We start from the raw sequence: 17,071 nt of genomic DNA, 5'->3' as shown, positions 1-17,071 counted from the left end.
TTTCACTTTTGGATCACATGCAGGCGAGTTACCAACTAGGCTGCTAAAAAAAAAAAGTGAAGTGAGCACACGGTGACACAACAAAATGCGTCCTCTGCTTTTAACAATCACCCTTGGTGAGCAGTGGGCTCGGGGAGCAGTGTGTGGGGACGGTGCTTTGATCAGTGGCAAATCAGTGGCAAATCCATTTACGGGTCCACTTCCTTTCCCGCTACGACTCCACTACCATCCCAATACATCCTCGAATGCTATTCACACAGACAGGATACTGGGGGCTGAAAATATCTTCATCGCATTAATATTTTACTGACCTGTTCTGTCTCTTCTGACAGCTTCACCTTCCCCCCCGCCCACTTTTTTTGTTGCTGCTTGTTCCCTGCAGAAGGAAAGAAGCAGAGCGCTGAGGTCAGCCACACCCATCTGCTGGTGAAGTGTGAAGTGATTGTCATTGTGAAACACTGCAGCACAGCACACGGTGACACAACGAAATGCGTCCTCTGCTTTTAACCATCACCCTGAGTGAGCAGTGGGCAGCCATGACAGGCGCCCGAGGAGCAGCGTGTGGGGACGGTGCTTTGCTCAGTGGCACCTCAGTGGCACCTTAGCAGATCGAGATTCGAACCGGCAACATTCCAATTACGGGTCCGCTTCCTGGTCCGCTTCCTGCTTCCAAGGTGACCTATTGACACAAAAATTAAAACACATGGAAAGCAATGCATATAGCATGTGACAAGTGTAAAAAGTAGATCAGCTATGCTTGTTTTGGGTGGGATTTTTTTTTTTTAAAGAGAAGTGAAATAACTCAATTGCTTTCAATGCACTTCATTAAACATTTATCACCATTTAACTCAGGAGTCTGTGGTCATTTATGGCCTTCTGAAGGCAGATAAAAAGCCCTGTGCGTTCCAGACTATTTTCCCTCAGCATCTGTAAGGTGCATTGAGGTCATTTCTCACTAATTATCACACTATTGTGTTGCAACATAAATCGCACCTCTGACCAATTGTAGAGAAAGACTGTTGCGGTCATTTCCTCATTATTTGAAGTGTTATTGACTTCAAGTGGTGATTTTCTCCTACATCTTCCAATTTCTGTCTTGGAGTTGTGTGAAGGCTTATTAAGACCATTCATGAAAAAAGGGCCTTGTTGGATTGAAATGAAATTGTAACTGCTGTATTATTGTTAATGGCGTCAACCTTCCATGCATCTTTTAGATTTATTAATAAAAAACAGTAATATTCTGCAAAGGTTTACCACATTGAGCTGCATATTTATCAAAATCATATTTGTTTGAGCTGTACAGACAAACAGACAAATTAGTACAGAATACACTCTGCAGAGTGATGCACGCACACACACACACACACACAATTATATATTTAATAAAATGTATTAAAAGGTCATTAAATATGCTCAAGCAAAGGTTTAAAATGTTCAAAACAGCAAAGCAGATAAGGATGAACACTGATGCAGATCAGCTCACCTCTCTTGAGAGATTCCTGGGTTGCGAGGGTGTGGCTCCAGTCTTCTGTGTGGTAATTGGGACTCGTCCACAAAAAAGTCCCCACTGAATCATGGCACGTGATCAAGCAAAGAAATGAACTAAATGTACACACGAATGCAGACGAGATCTAAAACTCTTTCAGAGATGTGTATCCTGGTCGATGTGAGAATAGAATGCTTTTTTTTATGGAAGGTTAAACGCTATGAAGGCTAATCTATGACAGAATCCCTTTAAAAGACAGTCAAAGCATTAAATTGTTCACTCTGTGCATGTCAGCTGTACAACAGTGTTTTTTTTCCCATGAATATCTGTAACTGTAACAGGCTGTTTTACTTGCATGCTTGAAAAGGTGTTGGGGAGGCTTGAAAAACAATGCTGGAAATGATGCTGTGAAGACAATGGCTGGTTATGTTCTCATACATGAACTTCAACAACAACACAAATCTTACAAAAGATTTTTTCATGGCCTGACCAGAGCGGCTGCTCCGGTTCCGTGTTCCGGTCTAGAGATTTGTGTTGACTGTGTGTGCGCCTGTTGTTAGGAATATAAATGTGTCCTCATGGTGTCTTGTCTTCGTTGTCCTGTCCCTCACCTTATGTTCTCAGTATTATTTTTCCATTAGTGAAAATGACAACAGTCCTCCTTGTTCTGCATTATTGCCTCCTGGTGGCCTAGGGGGTAAGGAAGCGGATCTATAATAAGAAGGTTGCCGGTTCGAATCCTGAGCTGCCAAGGTGCCACTGAGCAAAGTGATGGACACATTTCAAACAGCGCCCAGGGTCCTTAAAAGACAGCAGAACAGTAGTAAAAATCAGTTGAGAACCTCATTTTTTTAAAACTAAGAACATGAAGGAGGTCTGGATGCTGCAGATACGAGAGATGAAAAAAATGCTCCTCAAATCTATTGTGCTCCGCTCCGCTTAAGTGAATTAAAATGCACTTTGTGGTTTACTGAGGAAGCTAAGTGATCTACATGAAGGCAGAGGTCGCATTTCGTTGCGTACACCATCATGTCACCTTTTGGCAATCATAATCACATCAATGACAGTTTACTTCCGTGGGCCAACTCCGGCAGGAAGACGACAAATCTAGACACACAGACCTGAAGGCCTTGCAATTTAGCACTGGCCCTTAAGCATCCCTGCAAATGATGTAGACTGGCAATGAACGAAAGGATGTCAGTCACAGGGCAATGCACTCTGTTCTGAGAGTGAGCCAAAGCTTTCAGCCAAACCACTTTACACTGCAGCCATCACAAAGCAATCTTCTGATCAATACCCATCAACCCATTTGAGTCCCGGCGAAAGGGCGAGTTCGCAATGTGATCCTGTCAAAATGAGATGCAAAAAAATTATTAACGTGACGTTTTGTCACATCATCTATAAACATGGCCCATGATGTGGGATCTTGGAAAGGTCAGGAAAGTGACAAGTTTGGCTCAACGTAAAGATCTGAAGAGGAAATGAAAGTGGACGTAAAGGCCACCGCCTAGACGGAAAGTTCTTTGTCCTCCCACAGGACGAAGAACCCCCCCCCCCCCCCACCTCAGTAATGTGCCGCCTATAAATAGATCACTTAGCTTCCTCAGTAAACCACAAAGTGCATTTTATTCACTTAAGCGGAGCGGAGCACAATAGATTTGAGGAGCATGGTGTTACCTTCTACCATGGAGCATTTTTTCATCTCTCATATTAGTACCATCCAGACCTCCTTCATGTTCTTAGTTAAAAAAAAAAAAAACAGAGGTTCTCAACTGCTCTCTGTGCTGACTGTTACTACTGTTCTGTTCTCTTTTATAGACCCTGGCCGCAATAAGCACCGTGCCACGTATGAGGGGTGGGTTTATTCAAGCTTGTAAGGCCAAAGACTTTACACAAATAGGTAAAACACAGACATACAGCTGCTCGGTGTTTGTCTGTATCTCGTATCTCTGTCTGCATATACATATAATAATTTATAACTATAACTATAATAACTATATATATATATATCGTTATATTTTTAAGTAATTGGCAGTCTGAATGATTTAAAGGAAGGCCCGTCAAAATGTCACTTGCGCAAACAGCATTTAAGACGTTGTGCTTCTTTCGAGCACCATGATTTGAAAATATCGCCCTTGAACTATAAAAGTGTCTGATTTAGTTTAGAAGCCACGATTTTATGCCTCAGTTGGACGGCTGCTATTTATACACAAAGTAAGAATTGTCAGTCGTTGGTAGCACTAATGCAGGACCTGGGTTTTCACACCGCCCGTTCTTCATGACAGTCATAAAAGACACACACACATCAGCTTAGTGTTGAACAGCTTTGATATTATTATTGTTGTTAATATGAACACCATCGTTGAAATGAGCCGTTACAGTCATAAACATTTCAGAAGGATTATATGCATCAGAAGTCCGTCTAGTTCTAGCAGATTGTCTTTCAGGGGTAAAGCAGTTCTTCTCGTGGTCCTCTTAAAGTGCATGACATTAGTTCACAGACACCTGCCTGAGTGCCTTTTCATTTGCTGTTTGATTCCAGTCTTTTTTCTCCATGATTTATTGTTTGTGCTTTTTTCCCTTTTTTATCCAAATTTTTATCCAAAGTTGGATGAACATAAAAATCCAAGATCGAATCTTGATGACAGGGAAATACACAGGAACAACCACACAAACAAAGCAACGCAACAAAAAGCATTCATTCACGGAGTGGCTGGTGATGTAAGCCACCATCCGGTTGTGCAGGGGAGGCGAGGGTCCATCACCACCAGAGAGAAAGAGAGAGAGAGAGAGAGAGAGAGAGAGATTGATGGGAATTAAGAGGGTGTAACAAGCAGTGGTTTTCCAGAGATGTCCTCAGATCAATATGGTCTCCTTGAAAAAAAAGGTTTGCTGGTTTGCCTTTTAAAAGTTGTGCTTTCATCCACTGGCATGCATCATTAACAACAAAGCTGAAGTCCTCCAAAGGTGAGGAGTTACGACCCATCTATCTATCTATCTATCTATCTATCTATCTATCTATCTATCTATCTATCTATCTATCTATCTATCTATCTATCTATCTATCTATCTATCTATCTATCTATCTATCTATCTATCTATCTATCTAGTTTATATCAAATGTGTGAGAGTATTATACCATTTCAGTGACATTCAGTGATCATGGATATTAATTACAGAGAAAAATAAAGGCTTAATTTGTTCATTTGTTTGCATTAATACATGTACAGCAAAAGGCAAACCTGCTATATTTCAGATTATCTTGTTTTTTTTTGTCACACCATCTTATATGCTTGTAATATACAAAAACTCTATAGTGTATCAGTAATACTACAATACTTTCAATAATTTAAGGTTTAAAGGATATGATGAGTAGCTGCTTTACATTGCAAGCTTGTTTAAAGCTAAATATTGCGCTTTTAAGACACTGGAAAAAGCAGCTGCAGTCTGATGGATATCGGGATAATAACGTTTGTTCGCTTAGCAAGGCCAGAAGAAAGCACACATCCAAAGACCCGCTTGAGGTTTTTTTTCTGCCTATCCAGGAGTACATTTGAAAATAAACGGTATATAATCCACTTTTTTCACACACTGAGGCATCTGTGAGACATTACATAGTCAACGAGAGGTGCAGGCGTCCGTCCGATAGAGGTAATGAAACAAGTCCGTCCATGAGTTCTGCCTAAAATGCTCTCCTTGCACATCGTTCCACCCATTAATCTAACCAGGGTTCATTCTCTAATCCAAAACCGGCAAAGCACAGCACACACTGGAGACAGACAGCCGATGGTTCACATGAGACAGAATGTCCATACCATTCCCTCCTCCAAACACACACAAGAAGGCAAAGTACAAAATACAAGAGTGCAAAGGTGAGTTGAGAGAGACACTGGTGGTGTGGCATGAAAATATATTCTAGTTTTTTTAAAAGGGCCCAGTGGTTTGTTAAAGTGATAAATCTTGTCTGCCTGGGTTTCGTCTTCACGATATTATTAATCTCGCATTCACAAGCTGCCTTTTTATCTCAGATTTGCGAAAAAAACTAAAGTAGAATTTATTTAAAAATGAGTAAGACGCACATTTCTTTGGTCAATGACAAGAAATAATGCACACTAAAACGGAAGGAGGTCTGGTTCTCATACGTTCATGGGATTTATGCATCATTCACTGCATTTGCATTGGTCTGAGATTCATTTTGTCCTGAGGACTGATATTCTACATAGGTCTACACTGTTGGTCCAAATATGCACCCAAAGGACATTCTTCACATGTATGACGAGGGCACTGCTAAGGAAGCACTTTTTATTTCTTGTAAGAATACGGAGGGGTTGAACAAATGCGGCATGTCCAGGCTGTACAGGGCATGGCACCATATCGCCAGAGGCTGCCACGCTCCTTCACCCCACAGCATTGTTCAAGTCAGACTGTCTCTCAGAGCAAATCTCTACAGCCCCAGGAACAAAAAGCCACACTTCTCAAGACTGGCAGTCGAACGGTCCTTTCGCACACTTACGCTACACTAGGCTGAGGACAGAGCAGACTGGGTGACGGAAAGGGGAATTTTATAGCCATGTGGTTGTGCTTTTTGTTGTTGTCACTTTAGCTGGTCAAACTGGCATTAATCTTGACCTAGGGGGGACATTCCACTTTAATAAAAACATGTAAAATGTCTGGTGTACAGTAAAATAAACTATACACCTATACACTAGACTATACACGGTGCATAGGCAAAATATAAATACAATTGGAAATAATGACTTTGAAATAAATGATAATATGAATGATAACGTGGAGAAATATTAGACTTTGTCACACAGCATTAAAACCCACTTGCCATTTAGCTGTCAAATGGTGCAACAGAAAGATATTTGAAATCATATGATCTAATAATGGACATTTCTGAAATATATGTCTAATTATGAACCAACATTTTTTTGAAGTACAGCCTGTAATATTTCACGGTTCATGTTACTCAAAGGTTGCCATGGAATCACCTGACCTGAGGTGGTGCACCCATTCCACACCATTAGTGCATATGTTTGAAACCACTGCAACCAGACCAGTGCATGCTTCCAGTTTTAAACCAGAGAAATGAACAACTTTCCAGTGGGTGGACCCTGAAAAAAATGGATATTGCACCAGCGCCTTGGATTAAGTCAGAATAAAGGTTTAAAAAGTTAGCAAAAATCTTATGACTTCATAAAAAAGTGTCATTTTGCTGTTAAATATTGCACAGAGTGTGGATATCTCATGGAGAAATATATGTTGAGAAATATAGTTAATACTAGTTATTACTAGTGATTAGGTATTACTCATAATAAATGCATGCTACACATAATGTTTACAGAGCATGCAAAACTCGAATAATAGAATAACTCTTATCTTACAAAATACTATTTCCATGGAAGCATTTTATACAGATTTCACCTATTTATCTTCGGCATCGTACCAAGTAATGCAACTACAGGCTAAAACTCATGTAGAAAACAATGTTTCATAATGCAAGAAAATTACAGTGGCAGTGATACAATTTGTCTTTGGTGGCCTGTAAAGTGAGCTAGCTACTTGCTATTATGCGGCAATGTCGCTGTATTTAAATGTCAGCCCCGCCCTTCTAGCCTTACAAACAGCTACACGTTCACACAACTCCCGCTCACCACAAAACATGGAACGATGTGACGGTAACGACGGGGCAGCCTGAAAAGAAAGAATACTCTAGGCGTGGCTCTACAGTGTGACCAAACCCCGACAGATGATGCAGCGCACGTTAAAAAAAAAAAAAGTAAGGATTCAAAAAATGATGTAGAATGATAAAAATAAAAAAAAGGCCAGGAGTGCACATTTAACCAGAGCCGTGAAAAGAAAGAAAGAGAAGACCACAAGATATATATAAATCACGTGTTGAGACATTCGTCCTGCTTTGAAAAGCTCTCGTCTCCAGTGAGCCTGTATCAGGCTAAAGAGGCGAGGCCTGCGTACATCCATCACTTTTTTCTTTATACAGAAAGACACGTTGCAGTGAAAGTATACAGATGAGAAGGCTTGGAGGACGCTACGGATAAACTGTTCACCGCTAACGACAGCATATTATGTGCAGATCTATCTGAGTGACAGAGTGGAATGTGATATAACTCAGTGCTTTTGTTTTTTTGGGTGGCAGTGAATTCTCTCCTTGTCTGGGTCGGCCCCGCCCATCCTATCGGCGCTGCACGCGCCCAGTTGTCCCTGCAGGTGCAGGAGGATGTGAAAGTCTGGTCTCCCCGCCTTTTCTGGGAGTGGGCGTGGGACGAGGGTGGGCGAAGGCGGGCTCTACTCGGCGTAACTGTGTCATTTTGCTCTACGTCTGAGGCTACTATTTGGCTATTTTGTTGCGGGCAAAAACAACTACTGCTTATTCACAGATACGAACTCCATGCAGCTACCAGGGAAAATGAAACGGGTGCAGGCCATCTTGAGAGGGTGAAGAGGAAACGGCTGACCTGGGGCAAGGGTGGGCCCAGAGAAACAGGGAGTGAAGTAGCAAAGCCCCCTCTCAGCAGATCCTCTACTCCCTCCACGGATCCACCAGCTTCAGCCTTCATTAGCACTGTGGCTAGTACGTTCCCTGCCAGTCGCTGCACCGTCGTGGTTATACATCCGTGAGCATCTTGGTGATGTTGACGTAGTTGGTGTTGGCCAAGGTGCAGTTGCCCGTCTTCATGTTCTCCTCGCGGAAGTCCTCGTGGCTGTTGTTCACCGCCTCCTGGATTTCCATGTAGTCCGACTTGCTCATGGTGGAACCGCTGCGACTCTTCTTCAGGTCCTCGGTGGAGTCCTTGGGAACACTGGTGGCATTCAGGTACTGCGCCTGCTCTTCTCCCTCTGTCTCGCGATGGTAGAAGTAGTTGAAGTTGGAAACGATGACAGGCACCGGCAGGGCGATGGTCAGCACTCCAGCAATGGCACACAGGGATCCGACTATTTTCCCTCCGATGGTGGTAGGTACCATGTCACCATAACCCACTGTAGTCATGGAGACCACCGCCCACCAGAAGGCGTCTGGAATGCTGATGAACTGAGAGTCGCGTTCATCTGCTTCAGCAAAATAGACCGCGCTGGAAAAAAGGATGACTCCAATGAAGAGGAAGAAGATGAGCAGGCCAAGTTCTCTCATGCTGGCCTTCAGGGTCTGACCGAGGATCTGGAGTCCTTTGGAATGACGTGATAGCTTGAAGATTCGGAATACTCTCACCAGTCGAATGACCCTCAGTATGGCCAGCGACATGGCTTGTTGACCCTGCTGTCCATCCTCGGGCTTCTCCGCCAGTTCTGTACCCAAAGTGATGAAGTACGGAATGATGGCCACGATGTCGATGATGTTCATAATGTTGACGAAGAACCCTGCTTTACTGGGGCAGGCAAAGAATCTCACTAGGAACTCAAAGGAGAACCAAATGATGCAGAGGGTCTCCAGAATGAAAAAGGGGTCAGTGAAGCTGGTGGAACTGTACCTAATAGTGGAGTTACCGCTGACCTGGTTGGATTCTTCTTCTTCGTCATTGCGAAAGACCGGTAACGTCTCCAGGCAGAAGCTGACGATGGAAATTAGGATCACCATGACAGAGATGATGGCTATAATCCTGGCCGGGCCCGAGCTCTCGGGATACTCAAAGAGCAGCCACACCTGCCTCTGAAATTCGTTCTCCGGCAACGGCCGCTCTTCCTCTTTGATGAAGCCTTCATCCTCCCGGAATATCTCAATGGCCTCTTCCCCGAGCTCGTAGAAGCGTATCTCCTCCGAGAAAATGTCCAAGGTCACATTGACGGGCCTTCGCAACCTGCCGCCCGACTGGTAATAATAAAGTATCGCATCAAAACTTGGCCGGTTCCGGTCGAAGAAGTACTCGTTCCTCAGGGGGTCGAAGTACCGCATTCGCTTCTTGGGGTCGCCGAGGAGCGTTTCGGGGAACTGAGAGAGGGTCTTGAGCTGCGTCTCGAAGCGCAGGCCGGAGATGTTGATGACCACCCGCTCGCAGCACTCATGGTCCACTTCCGGATTGTACGTGTCCTGGGGCTGGCAGGGGAGGACGGCGGCTTCGTCTATGGGCTCTCCGGTGGCCACGGTCATGCTGGGCACGGGCTGGAACACCTCCAGGCACTTTGGTGACGCGTGAGAGAAATGCGACCGGAGAGGAAGAGGGTCCACGCGGAGTCACCGGAAATGACCTCAACAGTCTGAACAGAAGGAAGAACATAAGTCTTATTAGTACAGTACATCTTACACAATTACGTGGTAAACTAGATTAGACTTCAAGTGAAGTGCATTACTTAGTAAAACGCTGATGCATGAAATATGCAGATCAGACATGCAATATTCAGCGTAGCTCCTATTTATATTTCATATATTTAATCGTGCAAGGCTTATATAAAATGTCATTTTGCGCATTTCCCCACGGAAACGGTACTCAAGAGTCACGTCCACGATCGCGCGGCGTGTTAAAACGACCACGGCGGTTCACACGCGTCCCGCTCCAAGCGATGCAAAAAAAAAAAAAAAAAACAACTTTGTTCGCTATGCACTTTAAAACAAATTCAACTACAACTACGCTGCTTGATATTCAGTTGGGGCTTCTGTAATGCGGAGAACCTCCAAACGACGTTTCCAAGACGCCTCCTTACCGGAGAATCTGCCGGTCCGAAGGTGCCTTCGCCCGTCCACGAACCCCATTTCTTCTCGATTCGATACGATTTCTGTTAATTTACATGTATATATGTATTATTTTCCACAGTCAGCGAGACGTCTTCTTGCGGTTATTCATAATAGAAAAGGCTCTGCAGCAACCCTGCGCTCCTGCACCAGTCCCACGGACCGAGACTCCGGAGAGGGGTCTACCGTCTCAGTTCGGAGAGCTTCAACTCAAATGGTCCCAAAGATGCTAAGATCAGCAAAAGCAGCCGCCCCCAGTGTCCTCGGTAGATGTGACGTCGCCTGCAACGGCGCAGGGTTCTCCTGACTCTACTCAGACATCTGCAAAGGAACAGAGGAGGGCAAGTTGGAGACGCCTCCATCCACGCACCCGACGCCCCACAAAGATCTCGGTTTAGGGTGCAAGGATTCGGACTCAGTTAAATAATTCCTATTTCCATAAATCTATATTCACGCACCCGACGCCCCCCAAAGATCTCAGTTAAAAGGTGAAATCATTCGGACAGAGCAAAATAATATCTATTTCCATAAATCTATAATCACGCACCCAACGCCCCACAAAAGATCTCAGTTTAGGGTGCAAGGATTCGGACTCAGTAAAATCATTTCTGTTTCCATAAATCAATATTCGTGCACTCACGACTTTTTCTCTATGACAATTACTCCTTTAAAACGATCAAATTGTTAAGGTGTCCGCAGTTCCGTGCTCTAGTCAGGGTGATTTTTATCTTTTTTTTTTGGAGTGGGGGGTGGGGGGTGGGGGGGTCGTGGATCGAAGCGATTCACCGTGCAAAGACGCACCGCACCGCATCGTCCACATCCTCCTGCGCAGGCAGCTCCCTCCTCGTCCGTGCGCTTACTTGTCAGAGATGGCGCCGTGCGCCTGCCCGCCTCATCTCCAGCGCTCCTCCTCTCCCTTCCCCGGCCCACGGTGCGCCATGATGCCGCCGGATCGCCCTCGCGGTGCAGGCTGCAGCTGGGCATCGCCTCGCATACAAAGGGACCGGACGGAGGCGGGGAGTGCGCCATCCCCCGGTGCGCCCTGCCGCTCCTCGCCGTTACGCAGCGTGGGCAAGTTAAAGGAGACGCGTCCGCGCGTCCGCGCGTCCACGCGTCGCGCCTCCGCAATGAAGCGGGTTTGTTTTGTACCCCGTTTTCTTGTAAAACTGAAACAGCTTAAACGCTCTGAGGTGGGTGATGGTCATTCTAACTGGTCGAGCAGTTTAACCGTTGTACATTTATCAGGTTAGTCACACACACCAGCAAAATTATGTAAAAAACTGAATGTCTGACTCAATGGTGAATATACAGTACAGGCCAAAAGTTTGGACACACCTTCTCATTCAATGCGTTTTCTTTATTTTCATGACCATTTACGTTGGTAGATTCTCACTGAAGGCATCAAAACTATGAATGAACACATGTGGAGTTCCGGTGACTGTGGAGACCTGGCCTCCACAGTCACCGGACCTGAACCCAATCCAGATGGTTTGGGGTGAGCTGGACCAACAAGTGCTAAACACCTCTGGGAACTCCTTCAAGACTGTTGGAAAACCATTTCAGGTGACGACCTCTTGAAGCTCATCGAGAGAATGTAATCAGAGCAAAGAAATTAGAATATAAAACATGTTTTCAGTTAATTCAGTTATTTTTTTGTTAAGTACATAACTCCACATGTGTTTTGATGCCTTCAGTGAGAATCTACCAACGTAAATGGTCATGAAAATAAAGAAAACACATTAAATGAGAAGGTGTGTCAACACTTTTGGCCCGTACTCTATTTCCATAAATCCAGTTATCCAATTTAGAGTAAATAAAACTAATGTATTCATACAAGTTTTAGAATACATTAAAATAAGTTTTTGAAAAGCATATGTAAATAGCTGTGAAATATGATTATTTTATGGTGTCCTAGTGTGTTACACACTTGATTCAGAAGACCACAAATTCACAGTTTCAAACCCCACTTACTACCATTGTGTCCCTGAGACACTTAACCCTGAGTGTCTCCTGGGAGACTGTCCCTGTAATTACTGATGTATTTTTGCTTGCAATAATTTATGGCCAGTTTGTCTATTTCTATTTGCATATCAACATTAGCATTATCAAAATATCATTATACGAAATGAGACAACAAATATGGTAGACTGGTAATACCACTGGTAGTGCCCACAGACCCCCAGTTTGGGAAAAAATAGGGTGGTAGTAGCCTACTGGGTAACACACTCGCCTATGAACCAGAAGACCCAGGTTCAAATCCCACTTACTACCATTGTGTCCCTGAACAAGACATTTAACCCTAAGTTGCTCCAGGGGGGGACTGTCCCTGTAACTACTGATTGTAAGTCGCTCTGGATAAGGGCGTCTGATAAATGCTGTAAATGTAAATGTAATGATTGTACGTTGAGGTCTTTATATTCTGACATTTGCCATTGTCCCTCCCTCATTGTCCCTCCAGTGCAGTTCACCAATCCATTGATGGAGCAGTGGACTGTCATGGTCCGTGCCCGGGAAGCAATGCCATCTTGCGGATTGGTGGCTTAAACCCCATGAAGTTCTGGTCACAAAGCTGCAAGGCTACCACTGCCCCACTGAGAAAGTGTGGCCCAGACAAACATGAGCTTCTTGCAGAGCTTCTTGCACAGTCTATATATGGTCAATTTGTTTAATGATATCAAGATGATATCCCTGGTGGTCTATGTTGGTTAGTGCTGGAGGACCAGGTGTACTTGCCAAACCTGGAGCTGGATTACTGATGAGGCTGGACCGCCATCAGTGACCCATGAATGTTCAGATGTGTAGCATGAAAACACAGCTGTTATGGCTAATAGAGTTGTTGTAGCCTAGTGGATTAGACACTCGCTTATGAACCAGAAGAGACTGAAGTTCACACTGACGTATGTTTGAGAACATAATACAAGAACATTACTCACTCAGAAATCAGCGTCTGAGTTTAAAACTGTGATGTCCAGGGGCTGCTGAGCTCACACAGTTGCTCATTAGAGAGTCCTGACCAATCGAAGCTAAAAGCAATTCAAATTCAAATTTTATTTGTCACATACATAGTCATACATGTTATGATATGCAGTGAAATGCAGGGTTGATCAGGACTCCTTAAGAAGCAGCACCTCTTCAGGTTTGTTTTGTACCACGATGCATGAGACCAAAGAGTGGAATGGCCATGGGTGCGATTTTGGAAGGAAGAGGAGGAGAAAGACGGCAGCAGCAATGAGGCTGAATGGTGGGTGGATGGCGCTGGCATTGTGTGTCCCACCTTGCATACTCTGAATGGTCAGTGGCTCTGCGACATCCTCCACAACACCCAGGTCCAATGGGAAGACAACGTCAGCAGTGACTAGGCTGAATCTTGGATGGATGATGAAGTGCGACTCCCACTCTCCTGCCCCTGCCTCCAGAGGAGGTCCTGAGCCTGAAGCTCACTAAGGGTGAGGGTTCAAAGCAGAGGACACATTTCGTTGTGTCACCGTGTGCTGTCATCACAATGACAATCACTTCACTTTCACGTCACTTCAGAAGCCATGTTTGTTTTGTCATTGTGTGTGCGATTGTGTGTGTGTTATATGTCGCCCCCTCTTCTAGTCTACGAGATGGTGACGCCATAGACAAGACTACCTTTGGTTTGGAGGCCCCTGACCTGACTGGACATGATGTCTAGGTGGATGTTGCGTTTGGGGTGAGTGGACGGGTGGGCGTAGCGATGGAGCTCGACCCCCATCCGAAGGGCAATGTGGAGGGCGGAACAGGCACTGGCTTAGGTCAGCTTCAAGGGGGATGGTGTGCCAAGGTGTTCCTAGGGTGGCAGGTGGGGCCAGCCGGGACGTGCTGGGAGAGGCTCATTCAATGGATGCAGACTCTCTGGGCGGAGCCAAGACAAAGCTGCTGACCTCAGCAGGGACATGCAGGAAGTGGACCAACATGTCTCTCGCTGCACTGGAGGGATATGCAAGAGGGTCGCCGCAGGAGGGACGCTGGAGGAGTCAGCAGGACCCCTTCAGTGAAAGTGAAGTGATTGTCAATGTGATACACTGCAGCACAGCACACGGTGACACAACGAAATGTGTCCTCTGCTTTTAACCATCGCCCTTGGTGAGCAGTGGGCAGCCATGACAGGCGCCCGGGGAGCAGTGTGTGGGGACGGTGCTTTGCTCAGTGGCACCTTGGCAGATCAAGATTCGAACCGGCAACCTTCTGATGATGGGGCAGCTAAAGTACCACCCTGATAACGTCACCAGTTGCCAGAGGGTCTGCGACCGTTAAAACTCACGTCTTCGGGTTTATTTTCGTTTTCCTTTGTTGGCCATCGAGCCAGGGTTGGTTTCTTTTGTGTTTATAATAAAATGCCTTTCATTGAGAATGTCCTGCTTCTCCGTCTCCTTCCCCTTTCAACCCCAAGACATGACAAAAACATGTAACCCAGTGTGAGAGGGGGAAACAATGGGCTTTGTCAGCTGTCCTTTATTAGATATTTACCTTTACTTGCTGACTGCGCATTATTGTGTTAAGCACCTAATTTATTTCTATGGACCCTTCGTAAAAGAGAGAGTTGCTTTCAGAAGCACGGGGACACTTAGTATTATTAATATAAATGACGCGTTTTCTCATCTGCATTGTCGTTTTGTAAAATTCTTTAAAATATGACTGATCGGTATTGTATATAAATCAAAATTGCACCCAAGCGCCCGGCCAAGGCTTTTTTTTATGAGCAAGTGAGGTAGCTGAGGTACACCTCTCAATTTGGCTCATAACAATGAAAGTGATTCATCGTGTAATTAAGCTCCTCCTCAATCATCCTGACTCATGGTGATTTACCGTCCTGTAGGATCATTTTGCTCTCAGTATTGTGTGATGCTACTGAGGACAATAAGGCAGCCTGTGAAATGTTATCTGGAGGACACAGATGCTAAAGCATTTCTGAATGCTGTGCAGCTATCTGCTCTTTCACGTCCCAGTAAACACCCTTCAACGTGGTGAAAAAACCCCACGAGTGCACCAACTGGATCAAACTCCATCATCTGCACATAATGGCGGCACCAGTCTGTAAGATATTCTGCCAGTAAACATACGCCCACCCCCCTTCCCTGCCGGGAGCCGGCTGCTCACAGATCTAAAAATGGGCTTAAGGAGGAGTAGACACAGACGGGGAGTTGCCGCTCCGCTGCTGCAGGGAAGCCGTGCCCTGTTTGTCGAGGTGTGTCTGCCAGGGGAGATGCCACTTCCCCATGAGGGCTGCTGGCACAAACCAAGTGGTGGAAAGAAAAAAGAAAAAACACTGCCATGGTTTCCACCGGCAGCTCGGTCAAAACTCGTCCGGGACGAGACGAGAGGCGGACCGGCGCAGGGACGGCACGGTCGGAGCTTTTAGAGAGCTATTAAGAAATGCAGCGCTGCCCAGAGCCGGAGCTGTGGACCAGTCGGAGTATGATGCACATAACCCACTTTTTCTCCACCGCGGACCAGAACAAACGTGTTTGCGTGTGTTATTAGCAACTGCAGCGCTGTGGGTAATACATTCCGTTCTCGCTCGCGCTGTCACACTGCCGCATTTTGCTGCCTAGGTCCCTTATTATTAATGGGCGCGTTTCGTAATACCCTGAAAATGGCGTTGTCTTTTGCAAGAGTGTTTTTCCAGGAGGAAAAAACGTCACCATGAATAAAATGGCCATTAGCCCCTGCTGACTTACGCCCCAGACCATGTCTCCTCCATCGTCCCGCTGCTATATAGTGGGCTCCGGCCCGGCCCGTCTTCCTATTTTGGTTACTCTCACTGAATGGATGGGTTTTATTGATTTTGGGCGGAGTTGCAGGCCCTTTTCACTCTGCTGCCTGGAAAAATCTATACAAGTTGTTCTCACATTCCCACTTGGCCAGCACATGAGCACCAGCATTCAATACATTTGACTTGAAGGCCAAAAGTGTGTTGCATCACCGGAGAGGTCTTCCTTGAAGGTGAAAGCTCAAAGAGACAATCTACCGTACAACATCTGCGTTTGTTGTCTCGCTTTTTTAAAAACCTGTGAATTGTCGAATTTTATCAACATTCTTTCATCACTTCTGTGTCCCAGACTTTTCGTAAATTGCAACTCTGATGCAATAGATTCACTGTTTAGCATGACCTTGTCCATAATGCATTATCACTTCAAAAGTTAGAATTGTGTGCTATAAACACTGCAATTACATTAGATAGCTGAAAGTTTGACCTGTTACTATACAGATTTTTGGCTCTGTTCATTATTGATAGCTATGTTGTATTTGGCTAGGTTATGCAAGTCACTTATACATATAGCTAATGTCCAAAACTGAGAGAAATCAATTACCCAGTCTGAGAGGAAGGAGGTTGATTGTCAATGTCCTCTGGTCCCGAGTCAAATTCTGGCTCTGGAAGATGAAACATGCATGGCTGTACTGGTCCAATAAAGCTGACAGACGGAGCATCTATTTTTCAGCTCGTAGTTATAATTGACACTTGAGAAAGGGGTGTGGTTTCAGCACTTCTAGCAGACACCCCCCCAGCATTTCACAGCAGAGAATACTACTGATATTTTATTTGAAACTTGTAATAATGGTATGTAATAATAATGTAATAACTATTCAAATAGTTATTACATTAGTAGTAGATATTCAAATACTGCAAGCTGAAAATAATTCTATTACTGGATATTTATGTCTTGAAACAGGGGCATCAGTTTCTTTGATATTATGCAAATTCTCATTGTCCAATGCGTTGCTCAATGTGTATAAAGCAGCGATAAAGCCAGGACAAGGAGCAGCGTTTTGTAGGTCACCTTCACCAGGCGATGCAACTGCACGGAAGAGCTTATTCTGTCCTAAAAATAACATTTTCCAGGGGATAAGGAATGCAGCTTTTGCTGATCATATGT

The 17,071-nt window shown here is 44.9% G+C and overlaps 1 protein-coding gene across 6 annotated transcripts; it reads right to left on the bottom strand.

Moving 5' to 3' along the window:
• Positions 1-3,796: 3,796 nt before the first annotated feature.
• kcna2b (potassium voltage-gated channel, shaker-related subfamily, member 2b) lies at positions 3,797-16,799 on the bottom strand. Of its 6 annotated transcripts, none has more exons than XM_028993661.1 (3): positions 10,959-11,213; positions 10,145-10,493; positions 3,797-9,700 (listed from the first exon to the last, which is right to left on the bottom strand). In XM_028993661.1, the coding sequence occupies exon 3, from the start codon at positions 9,591-9,593 to the stop codon at positions 8,115-8,117; it is 1,479 nt and encodes a 492-aa protein (XP_028849494.1). In that variant the 5' UTR covers positions 9,594-9,700; positions 10,145-10,493; positions 10,959-11,213; the 3' UTR covers positions 3,797-8,114. The 6 variants fall into 6 exon arrangements, with proteins under 6 accessions (XP_028849494.1, XP_028849492.1, XP_028849495.1 ...); XM_028993659.1 differs by having other exon boundaries at positions 10,974-11,213; XM_028993662.1 differs by having other exon boundaries at positions 11,033-11,213.
• Positions 16,800-17,071: the final 272 nt, after the last annotated feature.

This window comes from Denticeps clupeoides, chromosome 10, assembly GCF_900700375.1.
Source record: "Denticeps clupeoides chromosome 10, fDenClu1.1, whole genome shotgun sequence".
Classification (NCBI taxonomy): Eukaryota; Metazoa; Chordata; class Actinopteri; order Clupeiformes; family Denticipitidae; genus Denticeps; species Denticeps clupeoides.
This window is presented reverse-complemented; position numbering and strand designations above follow the sequence as displayed.